This window comes from Mastigoproctus giganteus, chromosome 11 (assembly GCF_048544385.1).
Source record: "Mastigoproctus giganteus isolate SK-2022 chromosome 11, ASM4854438v1, whole genome shotgun sequence".
Classification (NCBI taxonomy): domain Eukaryota; kingdom Metazoa; phylum Arthropoda; class Arachnida; order Uropygi; family Thelyphonidae; genus Mastigoproctus; species Mastigoproctus giganteus.
The window spans coordinates 91,451,752-91,463,805 of NC_143585.1; the positions used below are offsets into that span (position 1 = coordinate 91,451,752).

Sequence of the window (12,054 nt, forward strand, 5' to 3'; positions counted from 1 at the left end):
GGTCCAATATCACGCCTAGGTATTTCAGTTGGTTAGAGAATTTGATTGTTTCCTGCCCAATTTTTATTTGCGGAGGCCGCCTAAGATCAAGGCGTCCCTTTAGTAGGATGGAGTTTGTTTTTGTGGAGGATATTTTGAGTTGATTTCGGTTTGCCCATTCTTGGAGAATGGTCAGGGCGCGATTTGCGAGGACCTCTAACGCAGCTCTTGAGTTTGCCTGTATCGTGAGAATGAGGTCGTCCGCAAATGCCTGAGATTGTACTTCATTGAGATCGATGTTAAGAAAGGTGTCCAAGACAATATTCCACAGGTGTTATGGTCTGGGGAATGTTTTCATGTCATGGCTTGGGTCCACTGATACCTCTGTAAGGCACCCTGAACGCAAATCTTTACCTATCAGTCGTCGCCGATCAGGTACACCCGTACATGTTGACTGTGTTCCCTGGGGGGTGATAGTATCTATCAGCAAGACAATGTGCCATGCCATGTCGCCAGAATTGTCCGTGAGTGGTTTGAGGAGCACGACGAAGACTTCAAGCTACTCCCTTAGCCACCGAATTACTCGGATCTTACCGCAATTGAAAATATATGGGACCACCTCGATCGACACATAAGGTGGATGAATCTTCCACCAATGAACCTACAGGAACTCCGGGGTGCACTGCAGTCTGCATGGTCATAGATACTCACAGCAACCTTCCGCGGACTTATTGAGTCCCTCCCACGGCGGCTGGCTGCGGCGTATGCTGCGAAAGACTCATTCTGGACACTAGGTAGATGGTCATAATAATGTGACTGGACCCTGTATTCAAATTGAGTAACAAAGTATAGACTTTGTAACTTCTTCAGCAAACGTTGACGATTATCCAGAAAGATTACTGTATTTTGGAAATTATATGGTACACTTTGTTGGTAATCCAGTGAATGGTCTCTCGCTGGTAACATTCCCCACGAGAACAGACGTATTTAATTGACTGAGCACGGATTGCCTGTCCCACAGAAAGTAATGTAGTATACTGAGGAAGCTAGCTCATACTTCTGCAAGACGCGAATTCTGTATAAAGGAAGTTTGTTAATATGTATAGGTTTTCAGTCTTACAAAATCTACATTTTGATTTTAATCAGCTTCATCTGATATTAGGTTTGTAATAAATTCGTCATCATGCAGTTGTTATTGAACTGTCTGAATTTGCTGGATCACTTGAACCCATATGAGTGAAGAATTTGATGGCCAGATTTTATTCTTGTGCCAACGTTTTGAGACAAACGCCATAGACTTCCGGGAAATTGCCAAAATTTTGTCACCATTTGTTGCGTTGTTGTTTTTGCATGCCACCTGTGTCTGTAAGCAAACCACATATCCTGCTGGTGCATAACGAACTTAGATGTTTTCTGGATTTTATTTGCGTCGAAATCGTACTGTATCCATTGATGAAACACTGCTCAAGGTCTTCTAAAGTTCGAAAAATAAAACATGATATAGTTTTATTCCAATGAAACCTGTTCTACCTTTCGGCACCGCGTGTATCTGTTCTTGTGGTGAAATCTGTGGGGTAAATAAACAAGATAAAAAGTATTGGAATCGTAATGTTTTATTACTATTTTTGTTTACAATTTTTGTTTGCTTTAGGCTCATTGAGGATAAACAAAATGCTTTACAGGTTATGTTTATCTTTACATATGTTTATATGATTAAAGCTCAAATTAGCGGAAGTTAAATTGTCTCATGCATCTAAATAGGAACACTTACCACCCTGAGGAAAGAACTGGGAGAATATTTCCTTGAAAGACTCTTCATTAACTACTCCCGTTGGACACTCCTAAAAATAAGATTATAGCTATTAAAGGAGACCTGTTACTAAGGCCAGAAAAAACAGAGTAAAAATATAATAAAAGTGAGCACAGAGTGAATAAATTTAATGTGATTTTTATCTTTGTGTATTATGTACAAAGTTGCTAACGTAAAGTGTGAACGTCGCGTGACTGCGGCTAATTTATAAAATTCCTTTTTTTTTTTTTTTTTTGTTGAGAGGGAGAGGGAAGTGGAAAATAAAGGTATGAATAAATATAGATAGAAAAAAAAAAAACAAAGGAGACAGAAGGATGGTGTGAAGATGAGAGAGGGAAAGATAAGGGAATAAAGCAGGCAGAAGAAGAATTATTAATGTAAGGGGAGAAATTAGAATTACTAAGAAGGAAAATGTGACTACATGAATCAATCCGGGGCTGCCTTGTGATCTTCGAGAGAATGAGTCAACACTTGTGAAGTGACACAAGAAGCTGCGAATACTTGAGATCTTTATCAAGCACTTTTAAGACCCGTGAATTTTAATGATCCCAATTTAAAAGCGGGACGCTTTCGTAAATAGTCTCTGATGGCAGGGGGCCCAATTTACTTAACACTCCTTCTGCTTGATGTCTCACAAGTGTCCTAGCATACAAGTAACCTTCCAGCTGCTTTCACTATGCTGCACGTCACCCACACGCAGCCTTCAATTTCGATGCAGTTTTCCCATAACGACATCTGTCATAAGTGTCAATTCCTTTCTGCTCACACCCGAGGACTCTAATGCCACGATGCGGGCTGTAGGGGCAATAACGGTTAGGAAGGTGACAAGTTTTCGAAACGTTTCGATTCGTGTGCTTCTCAACTTGACTACATTAGATATGAAGACTTGCGTGTAGATGAAAGAAACAGTTACAGGAAACGTTTCTTATTGACATTTCGGAAGTGTACCAAGAGCCCTCCAGGACTTTGGCTTTAAGTTGTTTCTGCAGTACTGTAGTTGAAAATAGTATGTGACAAGGAACACTTTTAGGTGTGCGCATTTGGAAAGAAATCAATAAAAATAATAAAGAAAATTCATGAAACGAATTTCTCTTTTTAAAATAGTTTTTCAAGCAGTCATTGTCAACAGAGAACATCACTGAATTTGATGTACAACATGGCTCTTTTATTAATTTAAAAAAAAAAAAATATATATATATATATATTGTGTTTATTTAAGGATCGTCTCCTATTTGCTCTCTCTCTCTCTCTCTCTTTTTTTTTTGTATTTACATTCGTGTAAAAATCTTTGCTTCCTTTCTTAGTTATCTTAGACAGTGGTTTTTCATAGTTTTCCTTAGCCCGCCTAACCATTTCTATGGTAGGGTTACAGATAATTGTATAACTGTTGTAGTTTCAGAACTCTTCATTGTTCTATGACTGTCCTATCCTTTTTTATTCTTTTTTGTTGTATAAAATTACCCAATTCCTTAATTCATTCGCTTCAATATCTTCGTGCTATATTTTCATAGTGGTAACCCATTTATAAAAAGTAAAAAATATCCCCTTATCTTTAACGACCGATTCCTGTAGCGTCAGCCTTATGATACTGTCACGATCGTGGGCGATGATAATATCCAGAATATTATCTTTCTTCCTCCCCAACATATGAGTTTCCTTCCCAATTGCTTCACTCAACGAGAGGCAGATTGAAATTTCCCAAAACAAGCCAATCGCATTTGCATCCCTTTAAAATTAAATTATAAAATAAAATAATAATTATTAATTTTTAACATAATTATTAATTTTGATAATAATAATCGTAATCATATTTTTAAAATTAATTACAAATTGTGTTATTGTGAGGCTTCCTTTTAACTTCATTTAATAGGAAAACTTCCCAATCAGTCGAGGATATGTAGCAAATGGGAATCGCTGTTCCTATTCTATACACAAACCTTCAACTACGATGGTTGTTGTCATATTTGTGGGACTTGAATTACTCATTTACCCATCGCGAGTCCTCCACAGCGACTTCTGTTTGCTCCTAAATTTAAAGGACCAACTTCAGGAAAGAAAATTTTCAGGCAACCGGAACACCATTCGGTTGCCTGAAAATAATTGGTTCGGAATAATTGGTTATAAAACGAAAAACTACATTTCTATTTTCCTTTTCAACTGGAATCCGAGCTCTGAGGGTCCACATCAATTATTTGTAAGAAAATTTGTCGTCGTCGTAGTAGTAGTAGTAGTGGCATGTGATGCAAGAAAGCAATTGTATGAGCTTATGCAGCATCAGCCAAAAAAAAAAAAAAAAAAAAAAATCACACCATTCCCTCCAAATGCCTGTCCAGTTCCTCCTTACATTTATTCAACCTATCAACTTCCACAACGACAGATGGAAGTTTGTTCCAGCAATTAACCACCCGCTGGCTAAAGGCAAATTTCCGCACATCTATTCTACATCTGTCCTTTCTTAATTTGAATTTATGCCCCCTTAGGTTTGTAATCTGAACAAGTGGAAGGATCCCATCAGAATTCAGCGTGTTCAACCCATTCAAGGCCTTATACACCTCAATCAGATCACCGCGCAGGTGCCTAGTCTCCAGCCACTGCAATTTGCAGAACTTAAGCCTCTCTTGGTAAGAGGATCCCTTCATTCCCCTCACCAATCTTGTTGCCCTTCTCTGTACACACTCAAGCAAATCTACATCCTTCCTAAAATGAGGCCTCCAGACCTGCACGCAGTACTCAAGGCGTGGCCTGACCATTACCTTATACAGAGGGACAATCACCTACTTTTCCCTGCTAGCAAAATTCCTATATATCATTGACAAAACCCCATGACCTGCCCTGGCAGCCTGTCTGCATTGCTCAGAAAACTTCATATTCTTCATATCGTACGACAGTTTGGTGCATGACAGTTCGCTGTACATGACAATTTTGTACAATACAATTTTGTAAATGACATTTCGCGATATGTGACAATTTGGCGAAAGACAATTGGCGGCTATGACAATTTGGGTATGTTCGGCAATTAGGTGTATGACAATTTAGTGTATGTTTGACAATTAGGTGTATGACAATTCGATGTATCACACAGAGATCAGAAATTAACAAAATCAGTGAAGTAAAAGGTTTAGAAAACAAGAAGAATTTTGGCGTAAAAGGAGGAACGCAGAAATTTAGAAAAAAGAAAATATATTTTTTATCCACTTATTTTATATAAAAGGATTCACGCCGATCCAGATTCCTCTGTAGCTAGGTGGGCAGGAGCAGCAGTGCGTAGCACACGCTTCTTGATGAGACCGTGGTTCGAGCCCGTAACCACCAAATACGGAGGATGCGGAAAGGTCAGGGAATGACCACCGCATATCCCCCGAGCAATATGGCCTTAGTTGCTAATGCTCCTAAAAACAACAAACAAACATCACGACGATCCTTTTCAGAGGCAAGTTGGAAACTGGGTACGTGCCAATTTCAGCATGACTCCGTCCATTTTGTAACACCTTTAATCCAGATAAGATTATTATTTTTTTTTAAAAACATGCTCAGTTAAATCCTATGCTTTTCCAAGAGCAAGAATTGGTTGAGGGTTGGGAAACTAAAAGAAAATTACGTGCGCACTAAAAGAAAATTACGTGAAATGAACAAAAATGAAGATTATCACTGTGAAAGTTGTTAAATCCATACGCTGTTTTAGTAACACGAACTGGTTGAAGGTTGTGAAGCAAGAAGAAACCCACTTAACAGAAACCACAGGAAAGGAAGTTAATGAAAGTAGGTAATTTTTTTTTTTTTTTATGAAGAACACCGAAGCCTGCTCCATTCTAGCAACCTGGTAACTCGGTATTTTAATAAAGCAAAAAAAGGCAAACAGACAGTACAGTTCTGTATATGCAATTCGCAGGTGATCATCATCATCATCATCATCAGCCATTTTCAATCCACTGCAGGATGAAGGCCTCTCCAGCAACTTTCCAGTTGCTTCTGTTTTGAGCACTGGACATCCATTTACTACCCACAAACTCATGAATTTCATCTATCCATCTCCGCCTTTGTCTTCCAGGTTTTCTTCTAGCTCCTCTTGGATACCATTCTGTTATTTTCTTAGTCCATCTGTCATCATGTCTTCGAGCTATGTGTCCTGCCCAAGACCATTTTAGTTCTTTAGTTTTGATAAGAATGTCCTTTACTTGAGTTTGTTGCCTAATCCATGTGTTTCTCTTCTTATCTAACAGTCTTATTCCCAATATGATTCGTTCCATTCTTCGCTGTGTGGTTCTCAGCTTCTCTTCCATTCTTTTGGTGAGTGCCCAAGTTTCACTTCCATAAGTCATGGTGGGGAGTATACATTGGTCCATTATTTTACGTTTCAGACAAACTGGGATATTGCTCTTCAGTATGTGACTATATTTCCTGAATGCTATCCATCCAAAATTTATTCTTCTCTTGACTTCCAGCCATTTATCATTATTACAGCTAATAACTTGTCCCAGATAAGTATATGACTCCACCTTTTCAATTACTGCTCCTTCAATCATTATGTCTCTTTCTGTGGCATACTTGTTCATCATTACTTTTGTTTTAGCCATATTCATCTTTAGTCCAAAATCCTTACTAACTGTGCATAACTGATTAAGATTTTCCTCTAATTCTTTGGGATCATGGCTTATGACCACAATGCCATCTGCAAATCGCAAATGGTTTAGGTACTCTCCGTTCACATTGACTCCTTTCTGCGACCAGTCTAATCTTCTGAAAGCTTCCTCAAGGGCAGCAGTAAACAGCTTAGGAGATATTGTGTCTCCTTGTCGAACTCCTTTCTCAATTTTAAATTTCCTACTGTCTTTGTCTAGTCTAATAAAGGAGGTAGCACTCTCGTATATTTTCTTCAAAATCATAATATATGGGGTATCAATGCCTTGTCTTTCCAGTGCCCGAAACATTGCCTTATGCTGTATGGAGTCAAATGCCTTTTCATAATCCACAAATGCCAGGCATAATGGTGTTTTATATTCATTTGCTTTCTCCATTAGCTGTGATATTACATGAAGGTGATCCATAGTTGCGAATCCTGTCCTAAAGCCAGCTTGCTCTTTCGGTTGATTCTCATCCAGTATTCTTTCTAATCTGTTAGTAATGACCCTTGTGAACAACTTGTAGATGTGGGATAACAAGCTAATTGGTCTATAATTTCCAATTTCTGATTTATCTCCTTTCTTATGCAGCAAAACTATGATTGCATTATTCCACTGCTTAGGCGTCACACCTTTTCTAATGCACTTTGTGAAGAGCCTTGCCAGTTTTTGTGTTATGTCTCTTCCTCCCAATTTTAACAACTCTACAGTAACTTCATCTTCCCCCGGGGCTTTCTGATTCTTCATTTTCTTCAATGCATGTTCTACCTCATCAGGAAGAATATTGGGTATGTCGTATGTGTTGCTACTTTGCAATCCATCTTCCCCACTGCTGGCATCATTCCCCTGCTCCTTGTATAATTCTCTATAGTAGTCTTCTGCTATTTGAATTATGCCTTCTCTGCTGTTTATAAGTACACCATCGCTATTCTTCGCAGGTGATATATACAGACATCTCTTGACCTTAGTTGTTTGGTGAAAAAATAAACACCCTTTCAACTACCTCCATATCAGCTCGTGCCCAAATTCTTCCGACCCTACACAATCTCTAGGGAAGCTTACCCGCCTACGCGTGGATGGGTTAACCCCTAGGTTCTCAAACTTTCTTGGTTCACGGCGCCCTTAGTGTCCCAATAATTTTTTCGCGGCACCCCTAGGCCAAAAGAAATACCTAACACAGTGGTTTTCGACTTTTTAATATATATACCTATATAATAATTTTATTCTTTATATAGAGGTACTGAATAAAGATCAATTATAGATCGCCACAAAATTAAAGATACAGTACAATGGATACCGTACACCTTTTTATAATGAAATAAATGTATAAATTTCAAAAAAATAAAATTCAATAAAATAATAATAATAACTTTAAGTAACTTAAACTGAAATTACACGGCACCCCAAGAATGTTGTTGCAGCAACCTAGTGTACCGCGGCACCTCGGTTGAAAACCACTGGGCCGTTAGCCCATTCATGGTACTAGCTTACTACTAACTTTTTTCCATAAAAACTCTAACCCCGGTATGCATATATACTGTATATGAAAACCAATTGAATATATAAGGTGTCCATAAATGATGTTTCCGATTTTGATATTTTTTTATTTATAATTACTTCAAGATACACTCATGAAATACATACCAGCTGAAAGATCAATTCAATAAGTTTTTTTTTAAATTGGCACTCGATTGCTAGTTTTGCATTCTACCCACTACGCAGCGCTACTGTCTCAAAGTTAACGTTTTTGCCACAATGTCTCGAGAAATACTGTACGGGCCGTTCTTCTTCATTGAACCAACGGTGACATGTTCGTCTACTTGGAGATGGTCAGCGAAATGTTAATGCCACAGCTGCATGAGGACATTACAGATGTGATCAACAACACGGTGCCCCTCTGGATATTCATAATGAAGTGAAGTCATACCTGAACGAACATCTTCCTCAGCGTTGAATTGAGCGTGGAGGCCATATGGAATGGCCTCCTAGGTCGCCTGATCTGACGCCAGTGGATTTCTTTTTATGGGGTTAATGTGAAGGACAATGTGTACATCCCTTCACTACCAACGACACTGCAGAAGCTGAAGTCACTGATCACAGAAGCCTTTGGTAAAATGATTGCGAAATGAAGCACAGCACGTGGCAGGAGATTGAATATCGCTATGATGTCGTTCGAGTTACTCATGGTGCCCACATGACTTTATGTACGTTCATAAAACTTATTGAATTGATCTTTCAGCTGGTATGTATTTCATGAGTGTAGCTTGAAGTAATCCTGAATAAAAAAATATCAAAATCGGAAACATCATTTACGGACACCCTGTCTATATTCTCGAAAATGCGGACTTGCTCATCAAATCTGCTTTTACTTTTTAAAGGGAGACTTTGGAATTTCGGACGTATATGAATAATAAAAGATGACATTATCTCAATGTTTTCAAGTTCTAAATACATCATACATACCTGCTTGAAGCCTTGATACAATACCCTAATTTCCTTTCTGCTGAAGTTGGTGGTTTTGCAGAGGGTATCTAATCCTTCTGGTTTATACCTGGTTACGAAACTCTCAACCTCTTCAATCTCGCCACCTACATAATGTGAAATATCAGCATGATACAGGATACATCAGACAATATTAGTACTGTATTAGGTAAAATGAATGAGAAAATGAGTTACGCTTTCTGGAATATCTTGTTTTTGTTCAGGGTCGGTTGATTTTAGTTAAAAGTATAAATTAAAAAATTACAAATTGAAACAGCCTTGCTCATATGCTACGTAGGACAAAAACATAAATAAATGTATAAATTCGACATTATTTTGCTTATTGAAGTATTATAGTAATAGTAGAGGCATGTGATGCAAGGAAGCAAGCTTATGTAGCTTCAGCCAAAAAAAAAAAAAAAGAAAAAAGATATTTCACACATCCATTCCCTCTAAACATTTGTCCAGTTCCTCCTTGAATTTATTTAATCTATCAACTTCCACAACAACAGATGGAAGTTTGTTCCAGCAATAAACTACCCGCTGGCTAAAGGCAAATTTCCGCACATCTATTCTATAACTATCTTTCCTCAATTTGAATTTATGGCCAGAATCCCATCAGAATTGAGTCTGGTCAACCCATTCAAGGCCTTATACCTCAATCAGATCAACTCGCAGGTGGTCTGATTGCAGCAATAAGCTTTTCTTGGTAAGACCTTCTTTCTCCTCATCAATCTTGTTGCCCTTCTCTGAACCCTCTATGATTATATCTAAAATGAGACCTCCAGATCTGTACGCAGTAGTACTCAAGGCATGGCCTTACCGTTACCTTATACAAAGGGATAATCACCTCCTTTTCCCTGCTAGCAAAATTCCTGTATATCATTGACAATATCCCAAGACCTGCTCTGGCAGCCTGTCTTCACTGCTCTAAAAATTTCATATCTGACTTTTTAATTTTCTACCACCCTAAGTGTACTGCCACACAGTTGGTACGTTTCTCTGGGGTTTCTTCTACCCATATGCAGTACTTTGCATTTGTCGAAGTTAAACTTCAGTTGCCACTTCTCGGCCCATCTGCCGAGCTTTTCTAGATCCTGTTGCAGTAGCACACTGTCATTGACAATCCTGCCAACCTTTGTATCATCTGCAAACTTCGACATTAACCCTGATATACCTTCATCAATATCATTGATAAATTTACAAACCAACAGTAGGCCCAACACCGAACCCTGGGGGACTCCACTAAAAACATTAGTCCACGAAGAACAGCGTCCATCGATTAGCACTCGCTGTCTTCTCCCCCTCAACCACCCTTTTATCCATTGTAGCAACTTACCCTTAATACCATACTGCTCCTATTTGTACAGTAGTCTTCCATGCGCAATAGCGTGAAAAGCTTTTCTGAAATCCAAATATATGATATCAAAATTATTTTTTGCATCCAGTTCTTTTGTAGCCACATAATAGTATCCAATAAAATTTAAGACTTTCCCTTTACAAACCTATGCGGTGTTTGAATTATTACTGCAGCCTTGTCTAGATGATCCTGCAATGCATATTTCATCAGTGACTCCATTATTTTCCCCGGAACAGAAGTTAAACTAACTGGTCTGTAATTATTAGATCTCTCCCCCCCTTTGTGAACTTACACTATACACTGTGATCACTGCCACCTAGTGGTTCCTTTATCTGCAAATTCTTAATGCACGAATGATCACTACTGATAACTGGATCCAGAGTATTACTCTCTCAGGTTGCGTCTCTAACGTGCTGCTGTAGAAAACAATAATCCAGTAAATCCACAAAAGTTTTGCTGGTGCTCGAGTGACCAACCCACAAGTTGCAGTCTATATCTTGGAAGTTAAATTCCCTCATTATAAGACACTTTGATTTACTGGCCCATTCTATTTCTCTGTATAATTGTTCATTGTACTCGTCAGAGTCATTAGGCCTATAACAAACTCCTACCCTATTTTTTGCTTTCCCTGTGCTTATGTCACACCAAACTGATTCAACATTGCACTGATCATCTATGTCAATTGGATGCACTTCCTTAAATTTTATGTGTTTCTTAATTAACAGCATAACCCCTCTTCCCTTCCTGTCCTTCCTGTACACATTGTACTCTCCAAATTCCAATTTTGCACTGCTTATATCTGTTAGAGACATTGACATTGTATAAAAAAAATTATAGGAATCCTATTGTCTGGAAACTGTACTAGACATATTGGACAGACAACTCGTGTGATCGAGACCCGCTAATATTCGTAAAATCGGACAAATGGTAAATTATTGTGATTTTGTCTTGTACAGAATCTGTATCCTCATTTTGAATTTAAACAAATAAAATAATAAATATAACAAATAGGATATTAAGAAAGAACAGCCCTCTTCCCTCATTCAGGACCTTTACTAACGGGGTCGGGTAGTCATGCATCCGGATTTCCGAGTGGAGGCCTTCATATTGCTTCCTCTAAATGACCTTTAAGCTCTTCTAAATCCCTGGATTTTCAAATTCCCAAATCTATTAGTGAAATACGAGTGTGCGGGAATTTTTCCTTCTATCCTGCTTCTCTTCCTTTCGCCTACTTACTCATCCCCCCCATCTCACGCTTTTGAAATACGGCAATGGAACATGCCGGGGTCACTCCGTGGCTGAGTTAGCCGGTCTCAGGCGTAGATAGCAAGGTTTTCCCCCCAGAAACTGAGGTTTTTCGTCCATCAAAACAGACAAATCGACCATAGAACACGCGCAATTAACAGACATAAGGCACACGCAACACGGCAGATGAATTTAATTATTCGGGTGGCCTAAAAATAATAGTTTTGTTTTTTTTTTTTTTGGACTGTCCGGGTTATAAATATGGCCTTCGGCACATGTTCTCTTACACTTTGAAGATGGTATAAACGAAAAGCTCCCATCAAGCTTCGGGTAATCTCTCATTATACTTTCAATTATTCGCCATGCATGTATTTAGGGTTAAAGCTTGTTTTTATTCCTTTGTCTTGTTGCAAGGTTCTTCCATCTTTAAGCAGGTCTTTGAAATAATTTTCACCTATTCTGATTATATCTTATGTGGATGCAGTTATTCCTGAAAAATATCCCAGGTAAGAGATTTCCTGACATAAAAATATAATATTTTAATATTTCTTAATATCCTA

General features: G+C 38.4%; 1 protein-coding gene across 2 annotated transcripts in view; it reads right to left on the reverse strand.

Annotated features, from left to right (window-relative positions):
• The window catches only part of LOC150078255 (A-type potassium channel modulatory protein KCNIP1-like), a 272,358-nt gene that overhangs the window by 48,025 nt on the left and 212,279 nt on the right, over nucleotides 1-12,054 (reverse strand). For both annotated transcript variants that reach the window (XM_090385011.1, XM_090385010.1), the window contains exons 2-3: nucleotides 8,872-8,996; nucleotides 1,751-1,820 (exon numbers count right to left, since the gene is read on the reverse strand). In XM_090385011.1, the coding sequence (XP_090241137.1) occupies nucleotides 1,751-1,820; nucleotides 8,872-8,996 (195 nt within the window). The remainder of the gene's footprint in view (nucleotides 1-1,750; nucleotides 1,821-8,871; nucleotides 8,997-12,054) is intronic.